This window comes from Oryx dammah, unplaced genomic scaffold, assembly GCF_014754425.2.
Source record: "Oryx dammah isolate SB20612 unplaced genomic scaffold, SCBI_Odam_1.1 HiC_scaffold_17, whole genome shotgun sequence".
Classification (NCBI taxonomy): domain Eukaryota; kingdom Metazoa; phylum Chordata; class Mammalia; order Artiodactyla; family Bovidae; genus Oryx; species Oryx dammah.
The window spans coordinates 40,579,506-40,601,469 of record NW_024070201.1 but is presented as its reverse complement, the minus strand read 5'-3'; the positions used below and the strand labels follow the sequence as shown (position 1 = coordinate 40,601,469).

At 47.4% G+C, this 21,964-nt stretch overlaps 1 protein-coding gene across 3 annotated transcripts in view; it reads right to left on the bottom strand.

Moving 5' to 3' along the window:
* GALNT18 (polypeptide N-acetylgalactosaminyltransferase 18) overlaps positions 1-21,964 on the bottom strand; it is a 362,854-nt gene that overhangs the window by 100,212 nt on the left and 240,678 nt on the right. For all 3 annotated transcript variants that reach the window (XM_040258372.1, XM_040258375.1, XM_040258374.1), the window contains exons 4-6: positions 9,012-9,195; positions 7,290-7,487; positions 2,004-2,118 (exon numbers count right to left, since the gene is read on the bottom strand). In XM_040258372.1, the coding sequence (XP_040114306.1) occupies positions 2,004-2,118; positions 7,290-7,487; positions 9,012-9,195 (497 nt within the window). The remainder of the gene's footprint in view (positions 1-2,003; positions 2,119-7,289; positions 7,488-9,011; positions 9,196-21,964) is intronic.

Below are 21,964 nucleotides of genomic sequence, written 5' to 3'. Positions count from 1 at the left end.
CTCGGTACCCGCTTTAAAAACCATCTTTCCTTCAACTCCATGGCACTTCACTTCTGTCAAACAGGAGGGAATAGACAGGAAAAAAAAAAAAAAAAGCCAGGCAACATTTTGTATTGTAATTTATACCCCCAGCACAAAACCCCCAAATTTTAAACAAGTATTGAAAGGCTCACCCAGGCCCACACTCCAGAACAGCTTTATATTAATAATCTAGGCAAGGAAAAGCCAGAAATCTCCCACCACTCTGTGATTGACTCACATGTATGTTGGAGGCAGAGTTCACAAATCTAATTCCTTTCTCCATTCCCGGACATTTTTACCCAGAAAGCCTAAGTGACTAGAGGCGGTTCTGCCCGCTCAGCCAATTCCCAGCAGCAGCTTCTAGTGAAAAATATTATGTTTGGGGGCAAGCATTTATCCAGGAGTGTGCGGAAATGAGATGGTGAGGACGCAAATGGTGAATAAATGACCGGTGTAGGGAAAGCAGAGGAATGAGGGCGATTATGCAGGCTCTGTCCTCTATGAATACATTAGCTCCCCCAACGAACCCATGTATCTTGACTGCCTCCAAAGCAATTTCTTTGGGTTTCAGTGAATACAGGTGTCTGGAAGTGTTCTCTAAGCTCGGCTTCAGACAAGCTGCTCCAGCCTCCAGAACTTAAAAGCCCTAGCATTAAGCCTGGGTGACAAGCCAGGCCCAGGCAGCCTGCCAGGCCATTGTAATTATTGTGAGATGCTCATTAGAGATGCCCAGTCTCCGGTCAGGAAAGGGCAGGGGCTGTCCAGCGTCAGTTGACCGCCCCGTGGGTAGTGGGGATGGCTAAGGAGGGTTACCTAAGCTGGAGTCCTTGAGTGGAAACTGGAGAGTGGAAACAGGAGATGGCCAGATACAGACACTGAGGTCAAAGGGGCAAGAGGGGGGTCATTGGTGGGAACCAGGCAGATGCTAGGTGGCCTGCATGGAGGGTTGGCAGTGAGGGGGAATAGCTCGGATGACTGCCATGAACATAGCAGGAATGAGGGGTGTCCAGGGACTGGCAAGCCTGTACTGCATGTGTGCCAGGCTGCTTAAAGATCCCCGTGGAGAGGACAGTGGGGACCACAGTGGGGGCAAGCCCAGCTTACATGTCGCTTTTTCCTGGACAGAGAGGTGGTCTTCCCTTTACAGGGTGAGGTCCTTCCTTGCATCCCTGATCATACTGCTGTCAACTGCCAAGGGGTCGAATGTGTCTCTCAGTCATGGGGAAGGCTTCCTTTTGGAGTTACCTTTTCATAGGCCCAGAGAAGGGGGTCAGTGCCTTGGAGACGTTCCCATATGATGAGAGAATAAATGGTGCCTAGTGTGGACTCACACCACACACTGATAGCTGCAAAGGGCCTGTACTTTGGGGCAGGATGGTGGATATCTCTGGAGAGTGATGTGAGGCATGTACATGCCTGAGGGTCTGACCACCATGTGGGGGGTCAGGAACCTGCATAGCGTGAGCCTGGCTGTGCTTTGCTGTTTATACTCCATGAGTTTATTCCTCTGTGGCACTCTCTTGACAAAGTCTTTAAGAAGGTTCTATGGGCCACTGTGGAGGAGATGGAAAATAACAGAGAAACTCTGAGGGGAGGTGACAGTGAAGGGAAGCGACTCTGAGGGTCCCTCTTGTTCACCTCCCTGTTCCTGGAGCTCCCTTTTGCTCACTCCCTGTGAAACCTGCATTTGGTTTCAACACAGAGGTTTATTTCCTTGATTTGGGAGCTCAACTCTCTCATGTCCCCACCCCAGCCAAAACAGTTTCTGATGGTCTTTTCTTCCTGAAAATTCTATAGGTCCCAACCTGTGTCTCTATCCCATCCCTAGCAGCCCTGATCACATATGCATGGACCAAGGTTAGGGACTGGACGTTCAGTATCAGTCCACCACCGTCAACCCTGAGCCAAATTTCTGCACCCCCTGGACTCATTCACCCACTGGGGAGCTGAGCGAAGCCTTTCTGGTGAGAAACTCTGCTCACCCTGATCCCGAGCTCGACATTTTCACCTCCGTAGACCTCCATGCCTTCGTCCAGCAGGCCGATCTCCTGGAAGTACTGCCGGTCCACAATGAAGCAGCCAATGAGGGCAGGGCTCCTGCAGGGCATGGAGAGATGGAGGGCAGTTAGCAGAGGGGCCGTCTCATGGGGGTCAACAGAGCAGGAAGTGCATTGCTGCCTTCCTGCCAGGAGGGTCTGGCCTTCTCCCTTCCTTTGCTGCCAAAACTGGTGTGAGCCTCATTCTCTGAGTGGCCCCCCCAGGTCCACCCTCACCAGCTACTCCAGGGAGCCTCTTCCATCAGGACAGAGGCAGACAGCTCCTGTCCTGTGCTCAGGCATCATTTTTGGTGGTGCTTGCCTGTGTGCCAACCAGAGAAGCAATGCTCAGTCTGCCAGTCTCAGCTGCATGTCTGTATCTCTAGCTGTCCTGACCCCTGCAGGACAACTTTACATACAACTTTCCCATTCTTCACCTTGGTCCCTTTAGAGAGATGAGCTGGGGCTTTGGATAGCATAGTAAATCATTTGGATTTTACCTGTGGATAAAGGAATGTCAACGAAGAATTTTAAGCAGACAGTGGTAATAAGCAGATCTGTGTTTGTAAAAAGAATACTCTCCAGCCGTGGGGTGATCGATTGGAGGAGATTGGGTAGAAATCGAGGAATCCGGCTGGGAAGCTTACTGTTATATCCAGGTGAGCAGTGATGAAGACCTGGGCTGGAGTACCAGGAATGGAGATAGGGATTGTTTAAAGACATATATTGAAGTAAAATCAGCAGAAATTTGAGGCAGATGAGCTTTGAAGGTGAGAGGGAGGAATCTGGATGCCAGCTGGCCTTCTGCTTGGGTGATGATGGGGTGAGGGCCATTGATAGGTGGATAGAGAAGAAGCTGGTTTTAGAAGGAAGAGGGATTCCATGCTGGGAAAACTGATCTTAAGGTGCCTCTGGGTCACCAGGGGGAGATAGCCAATAGGTAGGGCGTAGGTGGCTGCTCTGGGTTGGAATTCAGCAGGGGTCTTAGGCTGGAGCAACGCGCCAATAGCTGGTGGGGCCAGGAACTGAAAGGCCTTTCCTAGTAAGCGTGATTGCGGGGCTCATGGCTGTGTGCAGACACCCAGCACAGACTGTCACGAGGAGATTTACATTAGGTGAATCAGCGAGAGATCGAGTGGGCTGCTTCTCTGCTGAGAGCATCATCTTACACAAATAACATTAAATTGTTCCACTGCACACTGCTACCAATTCTAGCCCCTGTGCAGCATCTTATCAGCTGGTGGCTGAGGAACTGGATGGGAAGAGAAAGAAAAGGAGAAATGAAGACTACTCGGTGATGAGAAAACTGTCACTCAAATGCAAATGGACTCATCTTTGAAATTGGAAACTCATCAAGGTGGAGAAACAGCTATTTTGCAGGGCATTTCTTTGGAGAAGGCTGATGCAGGAGACTGCCTGGGTATAGACTGGTGCTTTGGGGTCCCTGCCCCTCCTGCTTTCAAATTCAGTCAGTTCATTTGCTCAGTCGTGTCCAACTCTTTGTGATCCCATGGAGTGATCCCATGCCTGGCCTCCCTGTCCATCACCAACTCCTGGAGTTTACTCAAACTCATGTCCATTGAGTTGGTGATGCCATCCAACCATCTCATCCTCTGTCATCCCCTTCTCAAATTGCAGTCTTTTATTTGAAAGGACTCAGTTTCCACATGAAGGCGTGCAGGGCAGTCAATACAACCCAATGCATTGCTCCTTTAGGCTGAGTTCTGGTGGGGGGTGCTTGACCTGCCTTTAGAGGTGACTGCTAGTGGAATGCACACCCATTCTGGCTCTGCATCTCTGAAAGAAGTTCCCTAGCCTCCCTGAGCCTCTGATTCCATATCTATCAAATAGAATCAACTATAACCTCACAAGGATTAAATTAAACAATATAAAGCACTTGAAAACCTCTGAGACATAATTGGAACTCAAAAGATCATTTTTAAAAGATGCACTTGCACACTGAAGAAGCCCAGAAAATCCCCTCTCTAAGTGCACAGTGATTTTAAAACATCGACCCTGCAGAGTTAACATCAGCATTTTCCTTGATGTTACTGAAGTGCTGAGCAGGGCAGGGCATTCCAGGATACAAAGGAGGGAGCCTTCCCCTCATGGCCAGGCCAAGTCAAAGAAAGAACAGAATCTAAAATAGTTTCTCTTGGAAGAGCACAGGCATCCTCAGTCTATTACTTATTAACTGGCTAGGGTATTAAGTGGACCCACTCAGCCTGAAAGTGTTATTGATTTATATCTTGCCTTATTCCCCAAAGGGTTAGAAATAGTTTATAAGAAAAAGTAAAATACATTATTAAAAAAGATAAATGTCTGAAAAGCTAAAATTTCACCCCAAATTAGGGGTCAGTTAGAATGCATGAGTCTTCCTTCCTGGATCTTAGAGTAGACCCACAAAGTTGACCCTAAACTTCCTGGTGGCCACAGAGAAACACACAGGCCTTAGAAATAAGATTCGGAGTTCCCACGTGGAAATGTTATACTGATTTCCCAGGAATAGAAAGCTTTCAGTTTCAAAGAAATTTCTCATGTCAGTCCTCTTAAAGAGGTCACTTTGGGACGTAGTGAACACCAGTCTCAAAGCCATCCCTTTAGAGTTCAATAGAAGATCTCTCTGGGCTCTGTTTAGAGCTTACATCATGTGTGGGCAAAGCATTAAAGTAGAGCTCTGAGGAAATAGGAGCCAAGGTGGGCAAGATACATGTGTATAACCCACAGCTTGCTGTGAGGCATCTTCATCTTCCTATGGAGTATAAAACCAAGAATGTTCTTTCAAAGTCTTTCATTAATATAATTTCTTCCATTAATATAAAGTTAAAAATTTTTAGTTAATTTTTGTATTGGAGTATAGTTGATACACAATGTTGCATTAGTTTCTCTTATACGGCAAAGTCAGTCAGTTATATATATTTATATATCCACTGTTTTTTAGATTCTATTACCATACAGGTCATTACAGAGTACTGAATGGAGTTCCCTGTGCTATGTATACACGCATGCTCAGTCACTTCAGTCTTGTCCGATTTTTTGTGACCCCATAGACTGTAGCCTGCCAGGCTCCTTTGTCCATGGTACTCTCCAGGCAAGAATACTGGAGATGACTGCCAGGCCCTCCTCCAAGGGATCTTCCCCACCCAGGGATTGAACCAGCGTCTCTTAGGTGTCCTGGATTGTCATGTGGGTTCTTTACCACTAGCGCCACTTGGGAAGCCCTCCCTGTGCTATACACAGGTTCTTACAATTATCTATTTTATATATAGTAGTGTGTATATGTCAGTCCCAATCTTTCAGTTTATCCCTCCCTCTTCCTTCTTGCTTCAGTTAAGTTTTTGATACAGATTAGGTGATGAAATATCTGAGGTTCAGATGATACTCTTTGTCAAGAACCTAGAATGCAGGTTTAATGATTAAGTCCAGGCTGACACATTTAGAGATGAGGGGAGCAGAAGCAGCTAGTACCAGTGCAGACTTCAGCAAGAACGCTTGATGTGTGATGGTCTACTTCCCACCAGTAGCAGTCAACAGACCTGGGGGTAGAATTCAGCCACACCAGTTCTGAGCTCAACAGTGCGTGCCTGGGAGGATGATAGTTAGGCGTGGACTCTGGCTGATCTGGGTTTGGATCCTGTCTTCACTGGTTGGAGCCTTTGGCAGGGCCATTCCCCTCTGTCAGTCTTTCTTTCCTTATCTTGTAAAAGGGGAATGACACAGTGAGCTGTCCCCAGGCTATGACAAAGAGCAGATGAGACCACATGTGTAAGAGGCCTTTGGCACACAGTGACCTCTCAGCAAACATTTATTAATAATAACACAGAAGTGTGGCACAGGCCTGACAACGCAGGAAGACAGGTGGCGTTCTCTTCCATCTTGTTTTAAATATGAATATGGTTTTTTTCTTCTGGCAAGGAAAAATGCAATCCCAGATAATAATCACCCATTTTCAATTATATTTTTCATAATCTTTCTCCCTCACGTAATACAAAGCAACACCAGTTTCTAATCTCCTCTTTTATTCCAGGAACTGTCCCCTAGGCCACCTTCTGATGCCATCTGTGTATTTAATGGGCAGGGCTTTGCAGGGACCATACAGATACCTGGTCAGTGATTAACCAGGTAGAAATAAAGGCTGGTATGGCTGGCTTTTCCAGGAGTCCTGACCCATAAGAAAAAGGCCACATAGAGGAGTCACTTGAGTGTCTCTAAGTGAAAGTGAAGTCGCTCAGTGGTGTCCAACTCTTTGTGACCCGTGGACTGTAGCCCACCAAGCTCCTCTTTCCATGGGATTCTCCAGGCAAGAATACTGGAGTGGGTTGCCATTTCCTTCTCCAGGAATGCTTCAATGCTTCAAGGAGCAAGCAAAGAACCCGAGGTGGAAGTCACCTGCTTCATCGCTAGAGGTGCCCTATGTAGAGTGTCTCTGAAGGCAGCAGCAAAGACAGAGTTCGGGATCTTAGCATGGCAGTTTGGAGCCGCTTTTGACTGAGTGCTGCAGGGTAAGCTCAAACATCAGCCAGGCATACAAGTGCCATGGGGTGCGCCAGCCTCACTGCCTGGGGCTGCCGCCTCCCTGTTCTCCTTCCTCCCAGACCCTCCTAACCTCCTCTGTGTTCATGAACTCACTCTGCTCCTGTGAATTCACAGGAGTGTCCTTGCTCCAAGCTTGCAATCTCCTACTTTCCCGTGAAAACAAGTGTGGATATTACACTCTCTATAAAGGATCCCCACCCCCACACTTCCCATCAGCGGGAATAATTGGTTATTCCAATTATTTTGTCTGTCTTCCCTATATTCTAGGCTTTTGAGGGCAGGAGTTGAGTGGTGATCACTACAGATTCCCAGCAGACAGCACAGTAGTTGACACCCAGCAGGTGTCCCACAGCGATGTGTTGAAATGAGTAACTTTGAGCCTTTGAATGGGTTCTGGATGCCACAGCTTTTTAAAAAGGGATCATCAGTATGTATACCTATGGGTGATTCATGTTGATATATGGCAGAAACAAATACAATATTGTAAAGCAATTATACTCCAATTAAAAATAAATAAAATTTAAAAAAGGGATCATGGAGGCTGTAAGCTGTGACTGAAGGTCACTTGTAATTTCTCTCCACCACCCCATCTTGCCCCATAATGGGGCTGGAGTTTGGTGAATGAGGGTCAGGCTGGGCGGGGAGCCCTTGTCTGGAAGTCAACACAGGGAGACTCCCCAGCTAAGAATACATTACCTTATCGGGGCTGTGGAGTTCTCCAGCTTCCACCAGGCCTTGGGGGGGTTGAGGTAGCGGCACCACAGCTCCCAGTCAAAGCCCTGGGCCGCCAGCGGGTACTCTTCTATCTCAAAGTTGTCGTACTTGATGTTGTCGAAGGATGGGGAGATGATCCGTTTCCGGTTCTCCTTAATGCGGGTAAGTACGGGTTCAGCCCTAGGCAGGGAGGAGGGGGAGGGAGATTGGCACCTTCAGTAGTTCCTTCCCCAGCAGAAGGAGGAAGGGACTCCTGGCTCTCTCCTCCAGGGGAGAGCTGCTCTGCCTCCCACCCCCATACTGCTGGGTTACACAAGGCTTGACTCCTCATTCAGCGTGAACCAGGCTGAGCGGACAGATTCTTAGTACCTTAGATCATGATGTCTGTTTGGTTTCCTTTATTCCATTAGAAAAAAAAAAAGAAATCAAGACTCAGGAAAGAAGAGAGAAACAGTTCTGAGGTTCCATGGAAAGCTTTCAACTTGGGCTTTGATTTTGCTAAAATTCAGTGTGTCTCCCAGGAGGAAAAAGCAGATGAGGACGGCAGACACACGGAGGTGAGAACAAACCTGTCTCCACCCATTGTGTGGTGCTTCTTCAGTCCTTCCAGGCATGCCACCCCCACCCCACCCATCCCCACCGCCCAAGGAGAGGTGAGGGGGGTCATGCTTCCACAGAGCCCAGAGCCCCTGTGGGTACCAGGCGAGCAAAATGTTTGCAGACAGGAATGATAAGCTTCTCATTAATAATGCATTTGTTGCATAATTGTTTATTCAAATCTGCTTGAAATAGTAAGTGTCCCTCTCTTCTCCTGGTCATAAATCCAATGAAAATGCTTTTTAAACAGTCACAAATGGCAAGCAGGGACTTCAGCTATGAAAAATGACTGTGTTGCAGCCTTAATTCAGACCTGTTATGTCAAAGTATGCTGTGTACATGCCTGCTGTTCCCTCCTGCCAAAGGACCCTCCTCACTCTACGCTGGGGAGGCAGAGGGTGGTGCTCAGAGTTCAAGAGGGACAGCAGACACCAATGCTATCAGGCATAGTGGCTAAGAGGCCATCCCCAGCACCCGGGCCCCCCACCCCCAGGCTCTCTGCAGAGCCACCCCCAGTGGACCACATGGCATGCCCTGAGGCCTGCAGGGATGTCAGCACAGGTGCCTTGTCTCTGCTTGCCTGAAGCCACTGAGGCCTTGCCCACCTAGCACCTGAGCAGCCCTGGCCAGGGAAAAGAAAGGTGCTCTAAGACCTAGTTTTACCAGTGGAATGAATCTGAGATTTTCTGCTCCCTCTGATCTGGAATCTGGAGGGAGCCCAGGGTGCTTAGCTTCCTTTGCTCTCTTGGTCTTGGCCCTGTCTGTGGGCTGGGCTTCAATTCATGTCTGGTCCAGCTCCTCTTTCCCAGTGGTTGCAGCCTGGTCCTTAGTTGGGCTGGAACTCTCACTCTGCCCCAGGCATTTACTCTTCTCCCCCATCATGACTCCTAGAGGACCACATCGGCCCTTATGCCACCAACCCTTGAGACACTGTGTTTTGACCTATTGATCCCTGACTCTCTCCCACTCTGAAGGGCCAGCCCAGTGTTCTGGCTGCCTGTACACCCAGATGCTGACTCCTTTCCCCCATCATGACTGAGATCCCAGTGGGCTTTGACCCTGGACCACACTGGGACTCATCATCCTCAGCTCCCAATGGGCACTTACCAGCCCACATTGAACTCCACGTGGGCATCAAAGAGCGCCACTACAGGGGCAGTGGCGGCCCTCCAGCCGCTGACCCTGGAGCGGATGAGGCCTTCCTGCTTGCTGTGCCGCACGACCTTGATGAAGCCTGGCTTCTGGCCGTTCACCTTGTCCACGTACTCTGTCAGCTTCTCCTTCAGCTCCTCTGTGAGGGAGAAAATGCACTGTTAGCATGATGAAGACGTTCACCCTTCCAGGGTGAGCTGACCCCCAGAGAGAGGCAGGAGGGGCCAGTCCCCTCCCCAGGTCTTCCTTGGCATTCCCCAGGATGGCCAACACAGCTCAGCTTTGAGGAGAAAAACGGAAGTGAAAACAGTATTTACTGTGCCCAGCAACATGAAGAGGGTCACCTGCTTCACACACATGGTGCATTTAATCTTCACAACAGGCCCTTGGGAAAATTCAGCTCTGAAGTTTGATCAGTTTGTCCAACACCCTGAAATTATGAGTGGGAGTTCAGTTCAAGACAGGTCTAATGACCTCAGAAGCCCCATTCTTTCTCATCTGTTCAGGGTCTTCCTTCTTCCCCAGTGTTCTCCATCAGTCCTCCCTAATCCCTAGAGAAAGCTCCATGTGCAAAGATCATAGCTCGAGACCCACTCCTTGCCTGGAACTCCATCTTTCCAGGAAGTGGATGACCAAGAGCTGTGTAAGTGGCTGGCTTCGATTTGTTGCTGGGTGTCCCTGGGCCTGGCTAAACATCCAATTCCCCTGCATCTTCATAACCACATATGACCCTGCAGCAGCAGAACAGGGCAGCACGTTCATCGTGTTTTCCATAGCAGCTCAGGAAACACACTATGACACCTCCCTCCTCCAGACAGTGGCCTAAGTGGGCCGCGTTCACCCACTTCCAACCACTGCACTTCCCCAGGACTTGATTTCCAACTGCCCCTCCTCCCATCTTCCCAGCCTGCCCATGCCCAGGCTCTGGGACAGACCCAGGTGGGCTGAGCCCCGCGTGTCCCTTGGTGTCCAATCTTGGGTCTTGCCAGACAGGCAGCCCACTAGGAGTGAGGAAAGGGCAGGAGGCAGTTGGCACAGCACCTGGCACATGGGAGGTGCAGCTCCTGGCAGGAGCCTAGGGTGGTAGAAAGAGGACAGCACTTGGAGCCAGCAGCATAGCATTTTAATTCTATTTGCCATGGAATTAGGCTGGTGACCTGTTATTAAACCACTGCTTGATGTCCATGGGGATGTTTAGATAGAGTGAATGCAATTTGCACATAGGAAGGACATGCACGAGGGGCTGAGGATTTGAGGGCAGACTATTATGGATTGAATTGTTTCTCCCCAAAGGCTTTGGTCTGACCCCAGACTTCAGAGCACAACCTTATTTGGAAATAGAATCTTTACAGATTTAACCAAGTTAAGATAGGTCATTAGGTCCTAATTCAATAGGATTAGTTTCCTTATATTAATAAAGGGGGGAAATTTAGATACAGAGACAGACTACACAGAAGGAAGGCAGAGTAGAGAGATGCAGAGATGGCCATCTAGCATCCAAGGAACATCTGAGGGTACCAGAAGCTGGGGAGGAGCCCTGGGACAGATCCCTCCCATCTTCAGAGGGAGCACCTTGATTTTGGACTTCTAGCCTCCAGGACAGTGAGACAATGCATTTATGTCGTCACCCAGTCTGGGGTGCTTTGTACTCTGCAGCCCCAGGGAACAGATATGGTTGTTATGAGGATTAAACGGGAGTGACACTTGTGAAAAGTGCATAGCACTTTCTTTCCTGTTCACAGTTTCCATCATAGTGGGAGTTACGAAAGCTGGGGGAGCTGACTGTCCCTGCAAATCAAGGGATCCATCTCTGGCTGACAAAGCCCTCTTCACATGCTCTGGTCCAGGACCACTTCTTTCTGTTCTGGCCTGCCCCCAGCTCCGAGGTCTGCAAGCAGCAAGGCCACGGGAGCCAAATAGGAGACACAGATGTGAGCTGTGGCTGCAGGCCCAGGAAAGACAACAGAGCACGGTGGCTACTGCTGGAATCGGTAGCAGGTATTGGTTTCAAGTCTTTTACCACATGATGCTGGCCAAACAAAAGGCTGCGTAAGACGTGGCCCCTGGGCTGCTTTTTGCACCACTGCCTGAGTTACCACTAAGGAGATGAGAAAACTGAATCTGAGGCAAAGAAGCCGACAGGGAGGCAGGCTTTTGGTGCTAGACAACCACTCCCTTGCTCTGTGACCTTGGTCAAGTTCCTGGGAATCCCAAGACCTCAGAGTTAAGACTTGGAATTTCATTTTGAACCAATTACCCATTGAAGGTTTGAATCCCCTCTGTGGATCCAGATGAGTGATTATCCAGCCTGTGCAATGTCAGAAAACCCTATACAATCTATTCCAGGTATTAGATTTTTTTTCTTTTACTCTTGAAATGCCACAGTTCCTCAACCTTCCACTCATTTGGGGACCATTGAGGGCAGATCAAGTCCCTCTTCCACATGGCAACCTTTTAGAGCTGAAGACCATCCTTAAGTCCTTGCTGCGAATTTCTCTAGGTCAAATGTATTTAATTCCTCCTTGTATTTCCTCATCTCTTGTAAGTTCAAGTTCTTTTATCATGGTGAATTTCTCCTAAAAATGTAAGTTTTTCTCTAACGCTTTTAAATTACAAAGCTAGAAACTGGCCTATTTTTTCCTAGAGCAAACTGAGCTGTATAGACTAGAGGGAACAAATCACCTCCCTGAATCTAGAATTCATGTACTCATTAATATCATAATAGCTTAAAGTCACATTAACTCTGCCTACTTTTGATACAAATTGACCTTACTAGAAACATACTTAGATTCTCTTCATGTGATGCTGCTGAGTCAGGCCTCCTCCATCCCATCTCTTCATGGATGCAGGTGTGAGTGGATGGACATGTGTATGCTTGTGTGTGTGTGTGTGTGTTTGTGTGTGTACTCCAGTGCTCCGAGTTAAAACAAGGATCTTTCATTTACACCCCTTTATTTCAATCTTTTCAAAGATTTACAGCACTTCTCTGAAGTCAGAATGTTTTTTCCCCTTGATTCTGTTATCCAATGCTTTGTTATCTAGCTCAACCAGCTTTCCAGCTTCTGCAAAAGTGATGAGCATGTGGCTTTTGTTGTTGTTCAACTCATCCTTTCAAACAGTGTGACCCTTGTCTGGGGCTAGCCTCAGTGGGGGCTGTCAGGCATTCTCATTCGGCCCAGAGAAAATTCAGCTGACTTTTGGGTCACACCAACATGCTGTGCAGCTCACTCTAGCCAATAAGAAAATGACCTTGCGCTCTCCCACTGACTGGGGAGGCCTGGGGATGCGGCTGTCTCAGTAAGGGCAGGAAGTCATTGGTACGGTGGCATGGGTCAGTGTACCCCTTACACGCTTACAAGGTCTTCAAGCATGGTTGCCAGGAGGCCTCTTAAAATACATACTGTTTCATTGTTTCAAAGGTCCACTCTTCATGGATCCAAAAAGGATCTTCATAGATCTTACATAGAGCTCATAAAGCCTGATGTTTGGACTTTCGTTGGTGGTCATTAAGTGGAGAGTGCACACAACTTGGAAAGAGACTGGGCTAGCACCAAAAGACCCTTCTCCCTGCCCCCACGGAGGATAGATCCCTGGTCTCCCTCCCCACTCTCGGGTGAGGACACTGCCTGTGGGGACCACTGTTACTGAGGTGTTGCTCAGACAGGGCTGTGGGTCATTGCCACCAAGTGATGTGCCATGAAGGTGAAAGAGGAGAGTGAAAAAGTTGGCTTAAAGCTCAAATTCAGAAAATTAAGATCATGGCATCTGGTCTCATCGCTTCATGGCAAATAGATGGGGAAATAGTGTAAACAGTGGCTGACTTTATTTTTCTGGGCTCCAAAATCACTGCAGATGGTGATTGCAGCCATGAAATTAAAAGACGCTTACTCCTTGGAAGGAAAGCTATGACCAACCTAGACAGTATATTAAAAAACAGAGACATTACTTTGCCAACAAAGGTCTGTCTAGTCAAGGCTATGGTTTTCCCAGTGGTCATGTATGGGTGTGAGAGTTGGACTATAAAGAAGGCTGAGCACCGAATAATTGATGCTTTTGAACTGTGGTGTTGGAGAAGACTCTGGAGAGTCCCTTGGACTGCAAGGAGATCCAACCAGTCCATCCTAAAGGAAATCAGTCCCGAATATTCATTGGAAGGACTGATGTTGAAGCTGAAACTCTAACATTTTGGTCACCTGATGCGAAGAGCTGACTCATTGGAAAAGACCCTGATGCTGGGAAAGATTGAGGGCAGGAGGAGAAGGGGATGACAGAGGATGAGATGGTTGGATGGCATCACTGACTCGATGGACATGTGTTTGGGTGAACTCCAGGAGTTGGTGATGGACAGGGAGGCTTGGCATGCTGTGGTTCATGGGGTCGTAAAGAGTTGGACACAACTGAGGAACTGAACTGAACTGAACTGAACTGATGTGCAATGAATCCCACCTCTCTGAATTCTCATCCTGGTGGCCACTTTGCACACTGAATCTCAGCTAACCCTGGGACAACAGAATGCAGCCAGAGGGTCCCTGTGAAAATTCCAGGCCTAGACCTTCAGAGGCCTTGCAGCTTTTTCTGCTTTTGCTCACTTGCTGCCCTAAGTAAGGAAGCTGGCCTCCTAGAGGATGAGCAACCCCGGAGTCCTGGTCATTTAGGTCATCTCACTGAGGCCCTGGAATGTGAAGTCAAGTGGGCCTTAGAAAGCATCACTACGAACAAAGCTAGTGGAGGTGATGGAATTCCAGTTGAGCTATTTCAAATCCTGAAAGATAATGCTGTGAAAGTGCTGCACTCAATATGCCAGCACATTTGGAAAACTCAGCAATGGCCACAGGACTGGAAAAGGTGAGTTTTCATTCCAATCCCAAAGAAAGGCAATGCCAAAGAATGCTCAAACTACCACACAATTGCACTCATCTCACATGCTAGTAAAGTAATGCTCAAAATTCTCCAAGCCAGGCTTTGGCAAAACGTGAACCATGAAACTTCCTGATGTTCAAGCTGGATTTAGAAAAGGCAGAGGAACCAGAGATCAAATTGCCAACATCCGCTGGATCATCAAAAAAGCAAGAGAATACCAGAAAAACATGTATTTCTGCTTTCTTGACTATGCCAAAGCCTTTGACTGTGTGGATCACAATAAACTGTGGAAAATTCTGAAAGAGATGGGAATACCAGACCACCTAACCTGCCTCTTGAGAAACCTATATGCAAGTCAGGAAGCAACAGTCAGAACTGGACATGGAACAACAGACTGGTTCCAAATAGGAAAAGGAGTACATCAAGGCTATATATTGTCACCCTGCTTATTTAAATTATATGCAGAGTACATCATGAGAAACACTGGGCTGGAAGAAGCACAAAATGGAATCAAGATTGTGGGGAGAAATATCAATAACCTCAGATATGTAGATGACACCACCCTTATGGCAGAAAGTGAAGAGGAACTAAAATGCCTCTTGATGACAGTGAAAGAGGAGAGTGAAAAAGTTGGTTTAAAGCTCAACATTGAGAAAACAAAGATCATGGCATCTGGTCCCATCACTTCATGAGAAATAGATGGGGAAACAGTGGAAACAGTCTCAGACTTTATTTTTTTTGAGGGGAGGGCTCCAAACTCACTGCAAATGGTGACCACAGCCATGAAATTAAAAGATGCTTACTCCTTGAAAGAAAAGTTATGACCGACCTAGATAGCATATTGAAAAGCAGAGACATTACTTTGTCAACAAAGGTCCGTCTAGTCTAGGCTATGGTTTTTCCTGTGGTCATGTATGGATGTGAGAGTTGGACTGTGAAGAAGGCTCAGCGCTGAAGAATTGATGCTTTTGAAGTGTGGTGTTGGAGAAGACTCTGGAGAGTCCCTTGGACTGCAAGGAGATCCAACCAGTCTATTCTAAAGGAGATCAGCCCTGGGTATTCCTTGGAAGGAATGACGCTAAAGCTGAAACTCTAGTACTTTGGCCACCTCATGCGAAGGGTTGACTCATTGGAAAAGACTCTGATGCTGGGAGGGATTGGGGGCAGGAGGAGAAGGGGACGACAGAGGATGAGATGGCTAGATGGCATCACTGACTCGATGGAGGTGAGTCTGAGTGAACTCCGGGAGTTGGTGATGGACAGGGAGGCCTGGCGTGCTGCGATTCATGGGGTCACAAAGAATCAGACATGACTGAGCGACTGAACTGAACTGAGGCCCTACAGGTGTGAGTGAGGCCATCCTTTTTTTTTTTTTGCCATGTTGTGCAGCATGCGGTATCTTAGTTTCCTGAGCAGAGATCAAACCTGCACCTCCTGAAGTGGAAGCACCGAGTCTTAACCACAGGACTGCTAGGGAAGCCCATCCAGGAATATTTTATTTTTTTAATGTGGACCATTTTTTTTAAAAAGTCTTTATTGAATTTGCTACAATATTGCTTCTGTTTTATGTTTTGTGTTTTTTTTGGCCCTGAGGCATGTGGGATCTCATCTCCTTAAGATCAAACCTGCACCTCCTGCATTGGAAGGTGAAGTCTTACCACTGGACTTCCCAGGAAGTCACATGGTATGGCCGTCTTGGGTCCTTCAACCACCAGGAGATCACAGTCACATCAGTGATCCTAGCTGACATCACAGAGCAGAGACTAGCTGGGCTTATTACAGAATCGTGAGGTAGTGAATGATTGCAGTTTCAAGCCATGAACTTCTGGGATGGTTTGCTATACACAGAAGCTAATAAAATGGGATCTATTGTCTTGGAACAGTGCTGGGTTTAAAATAAGACTGTGAATTCCTGATGCACAGGAAATGAAATCAGACACAGAAGGTGGCAGCAAGAGATGAGAAGGCTTTGCTTCTTGTAGGAGCTGCCTGCCCCTTTGTACCTCTGAGTTTTGCTGTTAACCAGAATAAAGATTTCTGGTGGACCAGCCAGGAAAAAAGATTCTGTTCTCAGTCTGTTGTATCTCAAATATTAGCTATTGATTAGAAGAGAGGATTCCCTTAGCCCCCACCACACAACTGCTATTAAATTTTTAAAGGCCTGAAACACCCTTGACAACACTGGTTCAGTCTTGGCAAAGCCCTTTTACTTAAATAGATTTTCATGTTTTCCTTTAAACTTTGCTAACTGCCAAAGCAAGAAAGAACAATATCAAAACCATTTCAACTTGTGCTAGAAAACTGTTGTGTAAGATATTGCCTATTTTATATATACATGGAATATCTCTCAGAACTTAGCTCAAAAAAAACATATAAAGAACTTGAGGTTTTCTTTATACTTAAACACAAACACATAACCTGTTATATTTACTTTTTTTGCCAAGGCTGAAGACAATATAATAACTAATCACAGGGTTCTACCAGCATTTTTGCTTTTGTTAAAGCTTTAATTTTCAAGTTGCATTCTAAAAGCTGCACTGTCTTTTACCTTTGGTAGCTACTTTGTTTTTTGAAATATCTGTAAATAATTTTTAATAAAATGTCTTCATAAGAGCAGGACAGGAATATAAATGTGGAAAGAAGGGGAAGGCCGTACTTCACATTGGTTTCACCATGTTGGGAAAGTGGAGGCAGGGTCCGCTCTCTGGGGCTTTGTCAGATGTAGACTCAATGGCAGAGCTGTAACTCCACCGTCAGTACTGACCGAGGAATACAATTTGCGCCCTGCATGGGGCCACATGTCCTCCTGCATGTGTTGCTCCTCAGCCTCTCCTGCTGTCCACAAATCCCTGCTCTGCTGACATCTGAACGACCTCTGTACCCCAGCACTACCAGAAGCTGTGCTGATGAAACAACATTCTGCTCTTAGGAGGTCACAGGCCACTCCCCACCTTTCCCCGGCCCCTGCCTCCCCTTGGAGCCAGCTGAGTGCAAGCTGCTATTCTCTCCCTTCAGACTTAGATGCCAAGTAAAAATGCAACATTCACCAGGCTGGTCAGGCGGAGCCCTTTCTTCCCTGACTATATATGCCCTTTGTACTGCTAAATAAAAAGCAATTAGCTCCTCAGAGTTACCCTAAAAGAAATATAATGCAAGCTGAACAGAAGTCTGGTACGAACAGCTGTTAATCTGGTTTAAACACCTAATGAGATACTCTTTATCTCTTGCATAAAGGAAAATAAAGGATCAGGACACTGACGTCCAATGGGGCTTCACTATGAAAGATGGCTGCACAGGCATCCTTGTAAACCAGCCTGCCCATCTTTGTCACGGAGAACCAGGTCCAGCTCCTCATCCTTCTCTTAGTGCTCAGACAATCATTTCTTCTGTCTCGTGGAGGTTTGGGGGAAGGAACAATGAAGGGAGGGGCCACTCATTCATTCATTCATTCAACAAACAATGAGCACTTGCTATGTACCAGCTATTGATCTAGCTGCTGTGGCCCTAACTGTGAACAGGATAGTCCGTAAAGAGCTTTCATTCTGCCGGATGTTTAAAAGGCATGTGCTGTAGTCTACCCAGAGAGGGGACTGGGTAGAGATGGGGAGAGAGACGGAGAGAGAAAGGAGGGAGGGAGGTGGGGGGGGCAGTGAGAGAGAATGAGGAGCAGGAAAGGGAGAGATTTTTGCAAAAGAACTCCAGGCACTGATTCAGTGCTCGCTGGCGCTGAGACTTCCTGAAGACTGGGCCTCCTGAGCCTGAGAAGCAGTGCTTGGTGCAGTGGGTGGGCAGGCAGGGGAGCACAGGCTGAAGTCAGAAGACTCATATTCTGTTACTTTCCTGATTTTGCCACATTCTCACCCCTTGAGGGGGTATTTGGCAGTGTCTGGAGACAGTTTTGATGGTCACATCTGGAGAGGGTGCTAGAGGCATGCGTGCCACTAAACACCCTACAATGCGCAGGACAGCCCTCCACAGTCAAAAGTTTTCCAGTTCAAAGTGTCAGCAGAGCTGAGTTTGAGAAACCCCGCAGGGCTTTTAATGAACGGAGGTCCCATTCTGGAAATCCGAGCATGCGTGAGTTTTCAAACTGGCACCTCTGGTCCTACATCTATATTTCTTTGGTCTGCAAGGCAATCCTGCTTGGCAACAACTGGCTGGAACCAAGTAGGAGCTGCTCCTATAAAAAGGGCTCAGTAACAGGTATAAACTCCCTATGAGATTCTGACAGGCAGCCAAGATTGGTAACAACTGAAATAAACGAAGATTGGCTTTATAACAGGTGGGAAAAGGAGCCTCCTCTAGAATTACGTGTGGTTTCAGCCCACAATAGAGGGTCAGAGTCTGAAAGAGTCGCCCCTATGACCTGGCTGGATAGTTGTCCTTTTCATTCTCCCAAACCCATGGGCTCCACCTGGCTGCTCTCGACTGCAGGCCTTTCACTTGGCAGTTGTTTTTCTGCGTAGTCATCTTTGGATTAAATGCTTTGGACAATCCTCTGCAGGTCTCCCGCTGCCCTCTGCACAGGCACGCTCTTGTTTGCCCCCTCTCCCCATCTGCACACGTTTATGCCAACCAGTCCTGCCACTAGCTCAGTGCTGTCCTCCAAAGCCCAGCCTAGATCAGAGTTGCCACCCCCTCCCTCCAGTTGCCTGGGAGGGGTGGGCGAACACCCTGCTGACAAGTGCTAATAATTGCTACTTCCCAATAATACTAATCTGAAGATTAAAAGCACAGCACATTTCTGTTTATTCCTCCAAAACTGAACAGTAGCTGATCTTCCTCAGATCAGAAGATTAACTGGCTTTCCTCTAAAGCCATTTAGGGCCATTGAAACACCAATGATGTGTCAAAACACTTTAAAAGAGAAATTATTCATTTGGATGCAATGGTTGTCATACCTAGCTGCTCATCCACTCACCGGGGCATCTAAAAAATAAAAGAAGATGCCAGCTACCCCTCCCCACCCGACCCGTAAAGAATCTGGAGGGAGGCTGTGGACTCATATGGTCCTGCTGATGAATGATGGTGAGCTGGGCTTGAGCAGTTTCAACCCCAGAAGAATAGATCAGCCTGAGACTCCAGCCCAAGAGCAGCCTTGTTTCATGAATTGCTCTTTCTTTAAGATCACTCTGGACAGGCTTTCAAACCCTGGGCAGCTTACAAACGCCTTCCACGCCATTCCCTCTTCTCTCCCATATACTCCTTTAATAGTGTCACTTCTTCAAAGTCAATTGGTACTGAAGCAGCTCTGGAATGACCTTTAACGGTTCTCCTCACTCAGGACTTGGAGAAAGGCTCCACCTAAGAGCCACACAGACAGCATATAAAATATGGCCACAGGGTCCAGGCAGATTGTCACAATCTTCCTGGGAGTTTCCAGGCTTTAATTCAGCTATTCCAAGTCCCAGAATTGCCACCTATTCATAGACCCAGCCATTTGTTTCCGGATGTACTCTTTTGTGTCATAGCCAGGCATAAGTGATCACCAAAACCCACATGAAATATGTGCTCCTCACTTAGTGCGGAGAAGGCAATGGCACCCCACTCCAGTACTCTTGCCTGGAAAATCCCACGGACGGAGGAGCCTGGTAGGCTGCAGTCCATGGGGTCGGGAAGAGTTGGACATGACTGAGAGACTTCACTTTCACTTTTCACTTTCACACATTGGAGAAGGAAATGGCAACCCACTCCAGTGTTCTTGCCTGGAGAATTCCAGGGACGGGGGAGCCTGGTGGGCTGCTGTCTATGGGGTCGCACAGAGTCGGACACGACTGAAGCGACTTAGCAGCAGCAGCACTTAGTGAGGTCTCCAAACCCAAGCTCTTAGCATCCATTAACGACCTCTTATCTGCTCCTAAATGACTTGTTTTCCCAAAGATCCTGTATCTTGCAACAAAATGGTCAGAACTGGTTTCTAAAGATGATTGAAGTGGATGATGTATAAATGGTCCCTTGGACAGTCAAGGATGTGTGTTGGGTGCCAGTCAATGTTTAACTCTCCATCTCTCTCTCTTTTTTTTTCTCTCCTTCTCAACAAATGAAAACCTGATTTATAACATCTTCCAATGTCTGTAGTTTAAATACTCTCCCATCATAGCTGGTTTTGGGCTACTCACCTGATGCTACTGACTTTAAGTTCAGAAGAGATGTGCAGAGTCTGGAAAGTATGATCAGCCAGCAGCGGTCCAGGTCAGCCGAGCACACTGGTTCCAGTGGCCAAGGCAGAAAGGCTGTGGTTCTGTGGGTGCTTCCCTTCACTCACTATATAATGGGCACTGTGCTCAGGGCTTTACGTCAGTCCATCCTGTTCTTTACTCATTCAATCAGCAATTATATATTAAGCACTTTTGAAGTGCTGTACATTATTCTAGATTTTCATATTGAAATCTCACTACCACCCTACCAACAATGACATTTATAGCTAATGGGAATTTATTTGGTGCTTATCATGTGCCATGTATTGTTCCAAACAGGGTTTATATATGACTGATTCAGTCCTCTCAATGACTGTACTACTACTCAAGGTAGGCAGTACTGTGGTTCCCATGCCATACATTAGGAAACCCCAGCAGAGGGAGGTGGAACTAGAGGAAGTTAGGCTGGGATGCAAACACAGGCAGCCTGCCTCGAATCTGTGTCCTTAATCCCACAGATTATTATCTCCAAATGATAAAAGAGAGAGTTCACGGATCAGACTTGAAATGACATGCCCAAAATGACACAGACAGTAAAAAATGAGCAGGGATTCAAACTCACATCCGCCTGAGTGCACAGACCCTGCTCTGTTACCTGCCCCACTGCCCGCCAAAGGAGTGCGTGTCCCAGGTCTCAGCAGCATTCTATGATCACAGATCTGTTCCGGGAAGAAAACAGCTTCTTTTTTTTTTTTTTTTTTTTTACAGCTATGTATCCTTATAACCCAAGGGAAGGAATTAGACTGACAGATTCAGCATTCTTTTGATGCGAGAGCCGATAGATCATTTATACACAAAATCTAGTTTCTCTGGGATACAAATCCTCAAGCAAGCAAGATCAAGAAATGAGGGAACAGGGCCTCAGACTGAGTGCTTGTTACCTTTGGATTCACAGTGCAGCCACGCCTGGCAAATCCACTGTGGCTCCAAGGACAGAAGGTTGCCTGAATCCATCTGGGTGTTCCGCGTGGGCCAGTCTGGGGCGTAGGCGTGTGCTCCAGCACCCTTCAGTTCCAGGCAGGGGCATCTGAGTGCTCACGTCTGCTTGGCTCCTGCCACACCCAGATTTGCCCAAATATGAAAAGCCAGCAAAAGAACCCGGCTCTTCTTCCCCCCAGCACCAGAGCACCAGGCTCTCTATTCCATCCACTCTCTTATGTTTCCACCATGAGTGACTCAGAAAATGAAAATGAAAAAAGCAGACTCATAGACCTCAGTTGCCCTCATGGACTAGAAGACCTTGGAAAAGGACCGACTTGCCTTTGCCCTCTCTGGGGCCACGTGAGAAGGAAAACCTTGTAAACTAACGGTGAGTACCAGCACAGATGCCGTGAAATTGCTTGCAGGACATAAGATGCTCCTGCTATTCTGAAGGTTCTCAGCAGGAATTCCAGGACTTATTAAAAATGCCATGAATGTCGGGGGTCCAGGCAGAGTGGACATTGCTCCAGTCCAGCCGCTCCAGCTCAAGAGTTCGAGGTAGGTAGGCCCCCCATGAGCTTCTAGGGAGGATGTGATCAAGAACTCAAAGCCTTGGGAAATACTGGAGTCCAGCCATTAACCACAGGTTAAATCCAGGCTGAGAACAGGCCCTGTTGATGTCCCAGCTGGCAAAGGTGATCCCAGAGGCTGGGCCCACGTGCTGGCACCGGGAAGGACCATTGCCATTAGCAGTTAAGTCAGAGACCAACCAGAATTTTAGTGCTAACTTATCTTGTGCCAGAGTTGGAGAGTTTGAGTGTTGCCTGGCTCAGAAAATTGATGATCAAAATCTCAGGAAGAAGAGCCCAAGACTTTATGATTATGAGTCCAAAACCTTGAGATTCTCAGATACCAAGTCCCATGATCCTG